A 15,677-nucleotide genomic window follows, 5' to 3' on the forward strand; every position below is an offset into this window, starting at 1 on the left:
TATGGTATTCATAACGGAACACCGATCAACCCTTCACCGGTTTTATAAATGTAAATTTTTTTTTAATGCGGCAGCTAACTCTCACTTCTTTACATTGATTTCTCTATAATAATAAATTTCTACTGCAGTTAGTAAAAATTAAAACGACGCGACTTCCTGCATAACTAAATATAAGTTACTATATATCATCATCATGAAGAATTTGATGCGTTTTAACAAATTTGTGTCGAAATATCACGTACTTACACCTAATCTTCTATATACTGATAATAAACTCCAGGAAAAAATACATTTTCACACTTGAAGAAGAAAGATTATATACCAGATAATTTGTAAAGGCATAGTACATGGGAAAGTACTCAGTTCACTTTATATCATGCTATACCAATACGAAAATTTTTTATGCTCGTTGAAGAGATGTTTAGGATGATAAATTCTTCTATTTACCGAGATTTCCTCAAGTGTCATCGTCCAGTTTGGAAATTTCAATTCTTCGTTATGCAAATAGTACAAATTCCACTTTACTTTCAGTTATTTTCGTTAGAAAAATTGAAAACACGATGATGCATGGAAGTTCGCACGAATGATTACTTGCACATGTCAAAAAAACATGTTTGTTTCGTAAAACAAATAATGGTCAGATCTAAAAAAAAAAAAAGTAAAGAACTTAGTAAGATTCAATGTCTTACTATTATTTTTTAGAATTGTCCTCTTCGCTCGACCAATGTTGTAGTTCTTGTAACTCTTGTTCTTGGAGTTCAAATTCCCATCGTAATTCTAACTCTCTCATATCATTTGCAATACCAGCCTCATATGTATCTTCCTAAGAATTGAGTCGAGATTTTATACAAATTTTTTAACAACATACTTTATAACAATTAGAATATCTAGAGTACATTACACATTTCATTGAATAGAAGAATTTACCTCTTCGGGTTTATAATCTTGATTAAAATTTTGGCTACCAAGCACGTTGTTCGATGACTGAATCCAAGGTATAGTGCCATACGGGCTCCAATTTCGTACGTCCTTTTCCTTTTCCCTGATACCGGCCTCGATCATCTGTAACTCTTGCGCTAACCTTTCTCCGGCGGTGAAGGTGGCTCCTTGAGTAGCAAGCTAAACGTATACTTTTATTTTAATATTATTTTATTAATAAAAGAAATATCAATAATTTATTAATACCTTCAAGTCATTAATCTTCTTTTCAAGGTGCTTTAATTGCTGTTTCACTTTTTGTGATTCCAGAATTAAGCTGAAATTTATATTTTAGTTGAATACATAATTTATAAAAATGACAAAAATAACTTACTCTTTAGACATGCACTCTGATCGCGCGAACTGCGTGTGCGTTGTTGATTCAGATATATTGCGACCAAAAGTAATGTAATTATCCTCAAAGCCAGTGTTATTAATAGACTGTATTCCCCCATTTGCGCCAATGGTAGCGTACGCTGTGATAATTTATATTTTTAATCCATTCTTATTTTTGAATATCTTTTTTTTTTTCAAATTACACTTACGTTGATGATTGCCATAGTACCAAGATGTAACTGAATTTGTATTTGGCATAGGTCTGTAAGCAGACATTGCAGGAGGCGTACCTCCTTCGCCATAAAAATTGGTAGGTTGTACACCATTGCTAGATCTAAAAAAAAGAAATTACAATGATAAAATTAACATAGATAATTTTCGAGATAAATGTCCCGATCGTTTACCTGATTAAATTTTTGGGTAGTTTAGAAATTGGTCCATATTTATTACTAGAGGACGCATCAAATGGCACAAATTCATCGTCAAATAAAATAGAATCCGTACACGGGAAATTGTTGTTACAATTCATATTCGACGGAGGAATTATAGGATTACTCTGTGTATTTGCCCATATAGAGAAATTTGAAGACAACGCATCACCTTGCACATCGTAATTCTGTAAACAACAAACAGAATATGTAGAAAATATTCACGATGATTCGAATAAACCACATGATCGTACCGATTTCATCTGCGGCACTTGTTTGTTGACAATTGTTTCAAGTTGATTTAAGATTTCCATCCTACGTTGCAGCAACATCGCCAATGTTTTGGCAACTGTCCGCTGCTACATTAACATATATAAAGGTATTACAAAGAAAGTACTTTATAACGTATGTAACAACAACGCTTATTAAACGAGTATGAAAAGTAAATTTATATTACCTTCTTACTATTAGAAATTCCATTTGTCACGTTGGAAGAAATCTGCGACGAATCCCACATACCAAGATTAGGTGTAGTGTATTCGATAGGTGCATTAGGCACGATGTAATGAGAGCAATGCATATCGATATTTTTAGTCGGTACCATAGGCACTATTCCTTGCGGAGATGGTAACATGTAATTAGTCAATGATCCAACGAAATTATTTTCATTTGTCGTAGTATGATGTTGCATTGGATTAACTTTGTTTACAGAATTGAAATCTAAAAAGTATCAATTGATTGTTAATCGATTTTGGTATATTACTTATTTTACCTAGATACTTACTGTCTCTATGAGTATTATCGTGTGATTTTATGGAATGATAAGATAATTCGTCATTTTGTTTAAACGACTTGTTATTTGATCCAGTAACTACTTTGTCCGTCTTCGTATCTGAATTATTGGTGACCGGTAAATTTGATCTGATACTTAGCTTTCGATTTTTTGATCTGTACCTACTCAACGAATTATTGAAATTACATACAATTATATTTTTTAAGTGAAAGCATTAATGTACACGTGTACGCACTTGTCCAATTCCATGTCACTATGAGCAAATGTACAATTTGTAGATCTAGGACATGATCCTCTGAGCGCAAGATCTCGGCACATGCTCACTTTGTATTTCGGTTGACCTGGGCCCACATTGTGGGTGCCGTCCTGTGTTTTTCGATTACCGTGTTGTTGAATGAATTCTACCAATGCCGCAACTACAGTTCTAACGGCTTCTAATGCCGCGCGACATTCCGCTAACGTAGGAGGTTCAGTTTCTGCAACGGGGAGAATAAATTCGAAATATCTCGCTTGTTTGTATAATACAATAATATGAGAAATTATACCTGGGCTAGGATCTATCGAAGCTAATAGCTCTAATTGGGGTCTTAGACTACTTAATTGTCCCGGATCAGGAGTACGTTGAAGAGCGATAACCAATTCTTGTACACTTTGAGCAAAAGATTGTGGAGTCTGAAGTTTGTCTATAATACTTTGCATATGAGATTTATGGCTGGTATCTCCATACAGTAATGCAGACCATTGATCGGGTGCTATTCTTAAACCAGCTTCCGTTGCAATTTGCACTATCTGAGCGTCGTGCTCCCTTCTTAAAGCCTCGTATGTTCTGAATTCTTCCTTCAATTGCATCAACGACGAATCTCCTTCTCGCTTAGATACCTAATTAAATACGTACAATTTTGAATTTTATATGTTTAGTAATTGCAATTACTTATAATTACGTTTATATTACCTTGAAACAACTTGCTCTGTATAACAGCTGTACAACATGTCCTATGCTTGTTTTGGAAGCTTGAGGAAAGTGTGATTCTAAACGTTGAACTACAAACATAACTAAAACTTTTCTAGAAAGAGCTGATCCATCTTCTAAAGCCAAAAGAACTAGTTTGAGGACTTCTTCTTGCATCGCTAATAACGAACACGATATTTACATGAAAAAAATCATGAACATATATATTTCAATAATTTTATTTCATTTGTTTTATAATATACCTGGCCCGAGAAACTGACATCCACGAGCACGTACAGCGGCCCATAAATTAGCGTTAAGTTGTTGCGGATTTTGATGTTGAAGTATTAATTCAGTAACCGACCGTTCGCCTAAACTTCTAGCTGCCCTAACTGCACGGGCTCTTCCTTCTGGTTCAACCAACTGACAACCTACCAAAGTCACTAATTTTCTTTGCATCGGTCGTGAAACTAGACCAGCCCCTATAAGGTATCAAAAAATAAATTTAACTTACACCAATATTAAATAATAATATGTTATAACAATTGACACTACCTGTAGCTAAAATAGGATTTGTTTGACATGGTTTGAGATATAAAGCAAGCTCTTCAATGCAACGTTTAGCAACCAAATAATTAGCATGATCTTCGGGTGGTAATAATTTCTGATAAGCTGTCGCAACATTTGTGGGAACAGAATTTCCCACTAATTGTAGTAAAGCTTCATTTACAGGTAATCTTTCTATTTCTGTATTAATAACGCTCTGAAACGTATATAACTTGATAAACAATGACTACCACTTTATTATGTTACCTGTTACTTTTCCTTATTTGTTTACATTAGTAAGTAAAGAATATTAATGTCACGTACCTGATCGAAAGGACATTGTTTACGATGTAAATTTGCAAGGCACGTTCGACATATGGTATGACCACATCCTAAGGATATCGGGCCCCTTATGGCCACATCAAAATCATGACAGCAAACTGGACAAGAAAGAAATTCAGTCCACTGAGGTGCCTGTATTGGCATTCTGTAATAAAATTACATGAAAATGTTCAATTTTTTTTTTTTTTTTTTTGATTTCACAATTCTCTGCAATACTGTTTTTTTTCCAACAATAACTGTAAAAAAAATTTAATATTAACACTTAGATTGATCAATTGATACGAAGAAATCTTTAGCTTATATTTATTTATTAACTTTAAACGCGATATATACGTATAGGATCGTATATTGCGTTATCGTAAAAAGTATTCTATAATTACGTTGAACAAGGAAATATTCTCTAAATAAAATCGAAACAAAGAATTTTACTGATTCGGAAAACTAATAAGAAACGCAGAAAAAATCTTTTCTTTGATCAGAAAATATTTATCTGCGGACACAAACTTGTTCGAAACAATAACGTTTGCTCATCAATTGTTTTCTGCGCGATGATTAATTATTTTCTTTTGATTCTTTCAAGCATGAAATTCAGCCTCGCAACTAAAAAAAATTACTCAGGAAATATTTCAAACGCGTACATCATTTTCAACCACGCAATTAGATGAAACTTTTTTTTTAATTATTGTCGCTGATTTTGCTTGTATTCATCGAATGGTCGTATTCTACATGGAAATTAAAAACACGACATTTGCTCTTGCCATGAGGAAATACGTCAAATAAACGTATCGTCGTTTTCATCGCAATTAACCAAAAAACTCACCTCGTTACATCCCTCAGAAAACATCACATTAACTACTCGGTTACTTCGCACGTAGTTCTGCCATCAAAGCAAGAACAGATGAATCATAAATAGTAAGATGAGCTCAGCACGATATCCCTCACGTTTGCCTTTTTACCCCACTAGAAACTCGTGACGAAAACAATCTAGAAAAATGATTTTCCAGGTTCGTTCAACAGAGAGCGCTAGAAACAACATAAAGTCAAATTTTCAAAATTTACATAACAATATTCCCATTGGTTAAATAAATAAACAACAATAAAAAGGTTTACGCTTACATAAGTATTATATAATTCAAATATATTCCTGTTTATAATTCCTCCTCTACTGTAAGGTTTCATTCAAAAAGTATTTATTATTGCTGGGTATATAATATCGCATGGAAACAGACATTCATATCGATGTTCCTGAAAGAAAATATAGAACTTTTGTAATTGTTTGAAAGATTTCTTTTTGTCTGTAAAATTCAAACTCAATATTTTAATGGAATTTCATATATAAAATGAAAAAAGTTGCATAAACCACTGTCTTTCATCATATCTATCCATTTACATTCACTTGTTTTTTGATAAACATGATTGAGTTTCGTATCTAGCAAAATTCTAAATGCATTATTTATTTCTTTTAATTTACTATCCTGAAATACATTGGTGACATTACCTACTAGTTTCCAAATGCGAAAGACAGTGGCGAGCATGCGTTTGCTTAATGGGAGGACTGTGGATACTAGTTCAATGTATTAACTGAGGATTAACTATAACTATTGTTCAAAATCATTAAATAAATAATACTGCACAGAAACTGATACTTAAACAGGGTAAATTCTAATCAAATATGATACCTCCGGAAGATGAACCGTTGTGGCCCGATATCGCTCTTCGCATGTTAACGAACACTGTTTCACATCCAATTGAATATGCTAAAGTTTTAATACAGGTAACAGATGAAATTATATGAAAAATAAAGAATCATCAGAATATTCTAACTATTATTTATGACACAATAGATTGGATATGAACCGATTCCACCACGGCCGACAACTACTTTATTAGGACAACCGGCTTTGGCTTTACCTAATGTTTTTCAATACGGTAAGCGGATTTTTGATAATAATGTATCCTTATTTTTTCTTTATAAATATCATATTCCCTTATTCTCTGATTCCTACAATATATTATTTTATTATTTTACAGTTAGGTACATAAAAAGTGTGGATGGCTTTACAGGCTGTTATTGTGGCCTAATACCAAAATTATGTGCCTATACTGTAAGTGCTGTAGCTTTCGAGAAAACCTCGAAAATAATGAAATTTAGCGACGAACGTAATACAGAGAGTTACGATGAATGTCAAAGAGAAGAGTAAATATATGTATATGTGTATATCATAAAATTGAATGTTGCAAAGTTTTACAAACAACAACAAATCTAAACCTTTTTACTTTTTTATAGAATCGAACGTAAGAATTGCATATATCAATTCATACGAGATCTAATTAGTAGAACAATTGGAATTATACTTAGTCATCCGCTGGACGTTATAGCATTGAGGATGATGGCACAGTTTGTTGGTGGAGAAAGAAAATACAAGTATTATAGTTAATTAAATAACACCAGTCTTATACATTCTGATGCTAATTATAAATGCATTATTTCTATAGCCATTTTACTTCTTTTATCCATTAATAGCGGATTATTTAGATCATTTGTGGAAGTGTACAAAGAAAATGGGGTTATGGGATATTATGCAGGGTTAGTGCCCCGTCTCATTGGAAATGCTGCAGCATTGGTACTAGTCAGTTCTTCTACTTATCTTATCGATAAATATGTTATAAGCGATCGTGCATTAAAACCATTCGTAGTTTCCACTATGAGAGTAAGTAAATGATTAAATTACAATATGTATATAATGTAAGAAAAACATGGGAATTAATGAAAAATAATTTTACAGTTTGTAGCAACAACAATTACCTATCCCTTCTTAGTGGTATCACACTGTATGGCAGTTAATAATTGCGGGTAAGCTAATTTTTAAATACAATTGATATGTACTCTATCTATTTTAACAAAAGTGGATGTTAATATATCTAATTTCGTTAATTAAGGTTAATTGCGGGTCTTCCTCCTCAAATGCCAGTTTATAATAGCTGGTTGGATTGCTGGTCTCATCTTTCAGCTACCAATCAGCTGAAAAGAGGAAACAGTCTTATATGGCGTTATTATACAGGACCACAAGTGATAATTAATGGAAAGCCAATACCTATTAATAAATATAATTTCCAATTACAAAGTACAACATAGTAATAACATTACATTAACTTGTATTTGAAAGACTAACAGTAAAATCACTCCTGTGCTATACATATATATTTTATTTTTGGTAAAGTTACTACCATAGTACATTCTTTGCATTCAAATACTTCACTAAATTGATCGAAGTCGCGATTATACTAAGTACTGATAAACGACTTTTTTCTTAGGTATTCTGTACCACCGAAAAATATCGTTTACATTTTAAACTGATTGACGCACAAGCATTCAGTGAATATAAGTATTAATAAATATGATTTATCATTTCCGTAATCCACATTCGCTTCTGTATCCAATAATTGCATTTAAATTGTTGTTTAAATAAAATAATGTTTTTCAAAAGTACTAAATAGAACAAGTAATTACCTTTAACACTTTTCTTATATGAAAATTAACATCCATATTGAGTTAAATAAAAACTGTTCAAAATTTACCGAACTGTAATGTTAAATGTACAAAATATATAAATTAGTGACAAATTTCCATTACTTTCACAAGTACAATTTGCAAATCAAATAGTAAATGGTATAGTAAAATTTCTGAAAATAACCAAGTATTTGATTTATGATCTTTATTATTTATTATTTGAATAGTTTCAATCAATTTACAACATGATTTACCAGGCATGAAGAAATTACACGTGTATTGCGTTATTAGTTACATTGTATCTGTCTAAGTATTCTATGAATAATACAGAGAAGCCTATACTATGTGGCGAATTTTTTAATTCTTCTGTAAAAAAAATATCAACTGGAACTACAGTTTTAATTATTACACATATCTCATCAGTATTACATCTAATTTTCAATCTATATACTATGTATATAGTACGATATACGAATGTGAATAATGAACAAAACAATCAATGCTTTGTTTATAACACATAATTTAAGAGTAATTTAAGTAACAAAATCTTGTACTGAAAGTATTTAAATGTAATTTAATGCTGCTTTATTTTTAACTTAACAGATTGTAATTTTTCTTTTAACGGTACCATAAAATTATATTCTAATCTGAAACAAAATACTACATACAAAATGTAAGAAACGTGTATTATTAATTGCAGTACAACTTACATACTATAATTGATAATATCTTGAGTATTTTAAATATTTTTAACTTCCTAAGGTCTCATTTCTTTCTCTTAGGCATTACTTCTGATCTCAAAATCATTACTTTATTGTTTACATTATACAAATTTGTTTGTATATTAAAATAATATCTTTCTAAAATATTTTGAAATACACTCATTGATTCATGAGAACTTAAAATAAACTAGTACAGTATTAAAACTTTTATCAAGAGGCAATATTTAAATTTATGGAATATTTTTACATTATAAATACCAAATACAAGGAAGTACCATTATTTGTAATAATGATTTTTAGAACAGTGAATATCATTCATTGCTTATTTTTAGCCTCAACGTGTAAAAATATTTATGTAAACAATTGAAATGGTAATTGTAATATAAATACCTCTACAAATTGACAAATAACTATGTAATAATTTTAATCAAAGGAATGTAGTTATCAAAGGTAACTCATTTAATTTACCTTCATTTTTTTTTCACATCTATACAATTCCGTGTTTATCAATACTTTGTGCATAATTTTATCGATTCTATTCCATTTGAATTTCTGGAAAAATTTAATGTTATGCAACCATAGGATAAGATTATCATAGAACTGTACACTGTTTGGTTAGTCTTCTTTACAATGCAATAAAGGTTCAAACTATTAACATTTAATATTTATTTAACAAATATTACCTTATACTATTAGATTATAACAAGTGATTGCTGTCAGGTTTATATTATCACCATAATAGTTATAAGTTTCATATTCTATATACATTAAGGAATACTGTATGTCCAGGAATGTTCAACAGAACCGATTAATAATGAAGCACATTTTCATTACAGTTAGATCGATCTAAAATATGTCTTTGTACATTTAAACAATAAATATGCAGCATATTAAAGTACTGTTCAATATTCACATTCCTTGGCAAAGGTTCTGACAAATATCTTGCAAGTTTCACATCTAAGAATTTCTTTCAAATACCATGTAATGAAAGATTCCATCTCTCTTTAAATACTATGTATATACAATAGTATATTTGTTATTAACTGTTATAAAAAAAAAGTGAAACTTAAATAAATAAAGTACTAACATTACAAGTGGCAGTATAGCACTTAATACATTAATAGAATGTAACTTTTTTAGAGGATATGATTATCATCTTATAATAGTTTACCAACTAAAAATTTTCATTTTTATCATTGTTATTGAAATCATATTAAATCATATAACTAACTGAGTTTTGTTTCGAAAACAAGTTACTAATAAATCATCTAAACTGCTTCGAATTTTGTAGAGTAATCAATCTAATAATTAGGTATATTTTAGATGTATTATCATATAAAATGTAAATTGCTAGAGCAAGATTTTATAATTAAACGATAGTCTTGAATATGTTGCGCTTAAAATTTCACATGAACTTAATTTCAAAAATAATATACTTTGATATTTATCTGTCTGTAATTATGAAAAGTATAAATTCTCCATAAAGATAAGTTTCTTCTATTCTTTAATATTATAAAAAATAACGTAAAATTGTTTGATCATTAAATACTCTTAGAGTATGGAACTTTATGTATACTCCTCTATAATGTATACAATAACAATCTTCGGAGAAATATACACAATACTGGAAATATAATGATGAATTCTATTTGCCTACAGTAACGAAAATAATATTTTTAGTATTATATTCACTATGAAAAATTGACTCATATTTCTATATTTATGTATAATGGCCAATCTTTTACTATATTCCAAAATATTTTGTATATCCTGTTTATCAGAAGAAGAGATTTTAAAAACATATACTTTACAGAAATTATGTATACATTATTCTTATCGTTTACATTCCTATGTATAATGCTGTTGTAACTTCTTATACACGTATTAATATATATATATATATATATTAGTTTGAATAACTACTAAATACTAGAATAGCTTTAGCGTATAATTCGTTTTTTTCCTTCTGCATAAAGTTCCATCATCTTATCGCTTGAAATATAACTTGATGTATGACAAGTATTATGCAGTGTTTCAGATTTTTTAAATTATTTGATACCATATATCAATTTTATTGTTGAAAACATCGTTGATTGATCGACTAACAATAATAGACCAAAAATTATCATTCTATATTGTCTGTTTTAAATATTGTATTACCAAGGTAAATTAGGCCATAGCAAACACTTCATGATTTTTGTTCAATACGAATCACTACAATTATTCGTGACTAGTGCGCATAACATATACTGGTTTACATTTGAAAACGAAATGTCACGACACATTATGTTGACTGTGATTACTTACATAGAAAAAAAAAAAAAAAAAAAAATTGTACGTACGTCTTTTTTTAATGCTTATCACTGATCACCGATTACCATTTTGTTTCTTATCACTTCTCTACGTATGTTACAATGTAGATATAGATAAAACAAAAGATAGAATTTTGTTTACCTAAATCTACTTTTAATACTAATCGTAATGTCATGAATCATTTTCTTTGCATACAACTATCGCGTTGGAACAATCATATTAATTACTTCAAATCTAATTCGACCTCCGGATTTTCTAATGAAAATGGCTTCAGATTTTCCACTATCGGTGTTTGATCAGGATCAACTCGTATGCGTATTCTATTTGTTTCTAATGATCGTGGGAGTGTACGCGGAAGATCATCTTTATACGAACCAGATATAGGTGAAGTGTATGGTACATAAATTCGTACAACGTCTGGACTTGGTTGATGCGGTGTTGCCCTCGGTGTGGGTAACCCACCACTGCCAGAGCTATCGTTAGAAATGTTACTTTGAGTATCAAGACTATTATCTAACGCTTGAGACCGTGTCGCCGAACTAAATACAGAAAGACAAGCTGTCGAGGTAACTGATGTATCTGCCAATGACCGGCGTGAGCCATTGGAAGAGGCCCCATCGTCAAGACTTGGATCAAATGAGAATTTGCTTCCTGCACATATACGTAACTTTTATTATACTACAACAAGATATTAAAACAAACGTATTCCGAACAGAATAACTTCGCATAGTAAGTGTAATACATCCAAGTTAAAATTGTATATAAAAATAATATTGTTGTGGCTATTAATACTAATTAATATCAAAATTTTCTTAAATACACTGTGATAATATCTCACAGAGTATCACAGTCTGTTGCTTTTTATTTTTACTTCACTGTATTAAAAAATATTATAAATGAAAGTTTTTAATACAATGTAATTATGTAATAGCTTACATGGTATTTTTCTTTCTTTTTTCTATGTTCTGTATGTGTGACTGAGCAATATTGTATTTAACATCAGAACCTTATCTTTGAAAAAGTATCTTACAATCTAGTATTGTATATAACCATCATATCAATATCTGAATCTCTATCTTGATTTTCCTTTTCATCTTTAATAATATTGTCTTGTGTAAAATGTAGAAGACAAGTATCTGTGTTACCATATACTATACTATCACTAAATCGTAACTCACCGCCAAGACCACAACTGGTTTGTTCAACTGGTGTTGTACTTTCCCTATCATCATCAGGGACTACCGTGTCTCTGCGCTGTGTTATGGACTCACGCATCACATGCTGCGCCTCGCTAAATTCTTCAGCACGTCTTCCAACCTAAATACACAAAGTTAAGTCATGTATTTAGTATAAAATTATACGAACGGGCATATATTACCTTGCTTGCAAACGTAGGTTCCTTAAATGTACCGAATGGAAATCGTGGTAACTCGTGTGGCAAGGGAGGGCCTGGATAATCTAACTTAGCACGTTTTAGTTCATCCATACTACGTTCCATAGCGTTTATTACTGTGTCATCGTCGAAACAAAAATCCTTTTCTAACTTAATTTGTAAATAATTACAAAATTCATCTAAACTTTCCATTGGCATAAGAAAACGCTTATGCATTTTCATAACTGTATATGCCATAGCTGGTAGAATGCGATCTCCATCTAGTAAGAATATATCCCAAATCCGAAGACCAAGACTAACTGGTGTCTATCATAAATAAATAATCATATATAAATGTACATGTTAATTTCTGTCTCACAATAACGTAAGCATTTACTTACCCTCTCTTGAAATACAACAAAAAACCATTTTAACGCATAAAGAATAGAATCGCAACCGCATTTGTCAAGTTTTCGTTTTAATTTTGGCAAAAATTTATTCATAATTTTATCATGGTGCTCTATGAAACGATTTAGTTTTGGAAACCCATCGACGTAAAATCCTACAAAAATATATTTGTTTATTTAATACCGGTATAAAATCTTTATAATAATGTAATTATTAGACTGGTTCAGACCATGCATAGTGTACTTCTTATCGGCAAGTAATACGGAAAGACCCCAAAATGCATCTTCTTCATCCATGTATAATAATAGTAGACCAGCTAGTACAGACATTCCTTGACAATAACCCACTTCCATATTGTACATACTATAGGCAGCCAAGACGTAAAACATAGATCGTTGTTTTATGCTATATCTTTCTCTATTAACAGAAATTTACTTGAATTATGTAGAAAAATGCATAAACATTTAAACGTTAGTTATATGTAATTGTAATTTACATACCTATAATTGATATGATCTCTATATTGTCTAGCCACATCAGCATCAATTTGTCTTATTTCAGTGGACCACTGACGGGCAAGTTGTAGCATTTCTTCATATTTACCTGCTTGTTCCTTTTTCAAATTTTTAATACCTAGCAACAATGCCCAAACTTGGCCACGAAATCTATCCGGAATACCTTTATATACTCGGCGTCGTAATTTTTCTTTAGTCGAGGAACTATCCCACTGTTTAGTCATTTTTTCCCATTTTTTTAATCTTTCCATTTCCACTCTATGAGTTTTGATTTCATTTGGGTCCAGCTTTTGCGGCAGACGTTTATCGCTAAAATATAAATATTTACATGACAGAAAGTACTAATAATATAGTAACATTATTTAAATAATTACTGTATAAATCCATATCTATCGGTAGCATGATAAACTTCGAAGCTAGGATCTTCCCAAGGATCAATTTCTGCTCCATTTTCCCTACCACGGTCATAGCAGCTAAATATTCTATCTCGCTCTGCAGCAGACCGTTTCAATAATTCTTCCTCATTCATCCCCCGTGAGAATTCGCAACCAGTCTCTTACAAACATGCCGTCTTATTAAGAAGACTCTATTCACGTTAGGCTGTAATCTACAATAGAAAAAAAATACTATTAATAAAGCAATAATAAAAGAATTATTATTCATACTGTATACAATTCCAATAACATGTGAAATTATTTGAATATCATTCTACAGAGACATTGGTTTAATGTTTTAAAACTGTTATTGATATATTACCAATACAATAACATTTTAAGGACACTATCAGTTTCAATGTATCAAGTATGAAATATTAAACAAACATGTATTACAATGTAAACATATAAACTCTTGTCTTTTAAATGGATACAAAAGCGGTCTGCAATTCTCTGTTAAATACAATTGTTCCATCTTCAGAACTTAATGTATTACATATTGACAAGGAAAATAGGTTATGTACATAAGGAATAAATTATATTTCCAGTAAATAATCATAATCTTACCACTAAGAGATTAACTATATCATTATAAATGCTGCATGATCAAGAATTGACTAATTTTCTTCGTTTCATATTACGTATAAAATCATTTTTCATAAATCATTCGTTCAGCAAAACGATCCTTCATACATACCAACACATGCAAATTCAAGCCGGATTTGGATGTTTTCAGTCACTTTTACGAACAAGTGCTGCCACCAATTGCAGTTACAACAAGTGGCTTTATAAAATTTACAATCTTTCATACAATTGTAAAATAATTACGATTTTTCTTATTTAACAAGTTCTGTGATATTATGTGTCATACAATTTTCATTAGAACCACAATATCCATTTAATTTAAGGTTCGTTAATATTTAAAATTTGTTGTATATATTATGAAATATCCACCTTTAAAGATCAATATTATATTTACTTTAACATACTCTCATCTTCTACTAAATGTTATACACTGAAAGTTATTTTACAATTATTTTATAATTCTGCCATACGAGAATAAAGGCTCTACCAAGAATTAATAGGTGAAAATAGTAATTTCAATAGCTATTTAAGTATAAACTTCATAATTGCAGCAGGATGCACAAAAGCTTTGCAATTTAATCTAGCGAACGAGACTTCGTCTTTCCCTTTGTTTTTCAACCCCTTTCACGACTAGATGTTTTTTGCGCTTATGCATATATTCTGAAACGTAAACACAGATCATATACTCTTTCACAAACTACATTTACCCAATGGCTGACAAGCATCATTCAAATTTACCAGAAGAAGCAGATAAGAAATGAAGTGGGAGATTTCTTCTCCTCATGTGCCGTTCAATTGATCGTAACTTATTGTCAGAAATGATTACATAACCAAATGTTTTCTATATACATGCATCTAATCAAGGCTTCCTGCAATTAAGGGGAAGCGTAGTGGATGGAATTTCCCCACTAGTCGTTTGGCTTCTGTTTTTTTAATCGCACGGTAGGGACTTTCTTCCTTGTCTGATTTACTAAGCGTGCTTCAACTTGGGAGTTTGGTGCACGGAGATAACATTTCTGAACTTATATTTTTGAGACGTATCAAGCACAATGGCTCCTAATATTAGCGTGATCAAACGAGCGCGAATAACTGCATTTTGGGATGCAGGACTCAGCGTAGAAGAGATTAGCTATCGTATTCCTTGCAGTGAGAAAACCGTACGGCATTGGGTTAGGATGTGGCAAGAAGGTGGCGAAACTGCATTGGAAGATCATCGAAGAACTAAGAAGATTTCGAGAAAAACAACAGTGGGGCAAAAGGACGCCGCACTAGTCCAAGGAATGGACATTGATCCGTTACTTCCAACGTCAAGTGTTGTCGAGCGGATAGATAAAGAAGATGAAAACAGCTCTGGTTGAACATGCACGAAGAATGTTTGGAAAAGCTTCGTCATAAGCAAATGTTTCGCCACCTTACGTAGCTTCATCCTTAATCCGATGAGGCAG

At 31.2% G+C, this 15,677-nt stretch overlaps 3 protein-coding genes across 4 annotated transcripts; 1 reads left to right on the forward strand and 2 right to left on the reverse strand.

Annotated features, from left to right (window-relative positions):
• Positions 1-132: 132 nt before the first annotated feature.
• Positions 133-5,363, reverse strand: roq (RING finger and CCCH-type zinc finger domain-containing protein roquin). The gene is made up of 16 exons (XM_034321578.2): positions 5,193-5,363; positions 4,355-4,517; positions 4,040-4,247; positions 3,748-3,966; positions 3,488-3,663; positions 3,081-3,414; positions 2,771-3,011; positions 2,527-2,696; positions 2,200-2,462; positions 1,997-2,101; positions 1,719-1,930; positions 1,524-1,648; positions 1,313-1,454; positions 1,186-1,255; positions 928-1,119; positions 133-823 (listed from the first exon to the last, which is right to left on the reverse strand). Exons 2-16 carry the CDS (start codon positions 4,514-4,516, stop codon positions 692-694), a joined length of 2,751 nt encoding a protein of 916 aa, XP_034177469.1. The 5' UTR covers position 4,517; positions 5,193-5,363; the 3' UTR covers positions 133-691.
• A 226-nt stretch (positions 5,364-5,589) lies between these two features.
• Positions 5,590-7,842, forward strand: LOC117603058 (mitochondrial carrier homolog 2). Its single transcript, XM_034321794.2, has 7 exons — positions 5,590-6,146; positions 6,217-6,301; positions 6,404-6,569; positions 6,660-6,797; positions 6,897-7,083; positions 7,159-7,226; positions 7,313-7,842. The coding sequence occupies exons 1-7, from the start codon at positions 6,045-6,047 to the stop codon at positions 7,506-7,508; spliced, it is 942 nt and encodes a 313-aa protein (XP_034177685.1). The 5' UTR covers positions 5,590-6,044; the 3' UTR covers positions 7,509-7,842.
• Positions 7,843-10,913: 3,071 nt separating this feature from the next.
• RN-tre (Related to the N terminus of tre oncogene) lies at positions 10,914-14,719 on the reverse strand. Of its 2 annotated transcripts, none has more exons than XM_034321660.2 (8): positions 14,345-14,719; positions 13,588-13,820; positions 13,199-13,522; positions 12,928-13,115; positions 12,692-12,852; positions 12,297-12,617; positions 12,097-12,235; positions 10,914-11,569 (listed from the first exon to the last, which is right to left on the reverse strand). In XM_034321660.2, the coding sequence occupies exons 2-8, from the start codon at positions 13,740-13,742 to the stop codon at positions 11,142-11,144; spliced, it is 1,716 nt and encodes a 571-aa protein (XP_034177551.1). In that variant the 5' UTR covers positions 13,743-13,820; positions 14,345-14,719; the 3' UTR covers positions 10,914-11,141. The 2 variants fall into 2 exon arrangements, with proteins under 2 accessions (XP_034177551.1, XP_034177541.1); XM_034321650.2 differs by having other exon boundaries at positions 14,215-14,719.
• Between the last annotated feature and the right edge of the window lie 958 nt (positions 14,720-15,677).

Source organism: Osmia lignaria, chromosome 9 (genome assembly GCF_051020975.1).
Source record: "Osmia lignaria lignaria isolate PbOS001 chromosome 9, iyOsmLign1, whole genome shotgun sequence".
Taxonomy (NCBI): domain Eukaryota; kingdom Metazoa; phylum Arthropoda; class Insecta; order Hymenoptera; family Megachilidae; genus Osmia; species Osmia lignaria.

Bases quoted from the DNA above. Each gene is read 5' to 3' on its own strand.
- roq (XM_034321578.2), bottom strand. From the start codon at position 4,516: ATGCCAATACAGGCACCTCAGTGGACTGAATTTCTTTCTTGTCCAGTT. The intron at 4,248-4,354 runs GTACGTGACATT...TATACGTTTCAG, and splicing joins AACAATGTCCTTTCGATCAG to AGCGTTATTAATACAGAAAT. The intron at 2,463-2,526 runs GTAAGTATCTAG...GATACTTTTTAG, and splicing joins CGATAATACTCATAGAGACA to ATTTCAATTCTGTAAACAAA.
- LOC117603058 (XM_034321794.2), top strand. From the start codon at position 6,045: ATGATACCTCCGGAAGATGAACCGTTGTGGCCCGATATCGCTCTTCGC. The intron at 6,570-6,659 runs GTAAATATATGT...ACTTTTTTATAG, and splicing joins GATGAATGTCAAAGAGAAGA to AATCGAACGTAAGAATTGCA. The intron at 6,798-6,896 runs GTATTATAGTTA...ATCCATTAATAG, and splicing joins GGTGGAGAAAGAAAATACAA to CGGATTATTTAGATCATTTG.
- RN-tre (XM_034321660.2), bottom strand. From the start codon at position 13,742: ATGAATGAGGAAGAATTATTGAAACGGTCTGCTGCAGAGCGAGATAGA. The intron at 13,116-13,198 runs GTATGTAAATTA...TTCTGTTAATAG, and splicing joins AGAGATCATATCAATTATAG to AGAAAGATATAGCATAAAAC. The intron at 12,236-12,296 runs GTAATATATGCC...TTGTGTATTTAG, and splicing joins AACCTACGTTTGCAAGCAAG to GTTGGAAGACGTGCTGAAGA.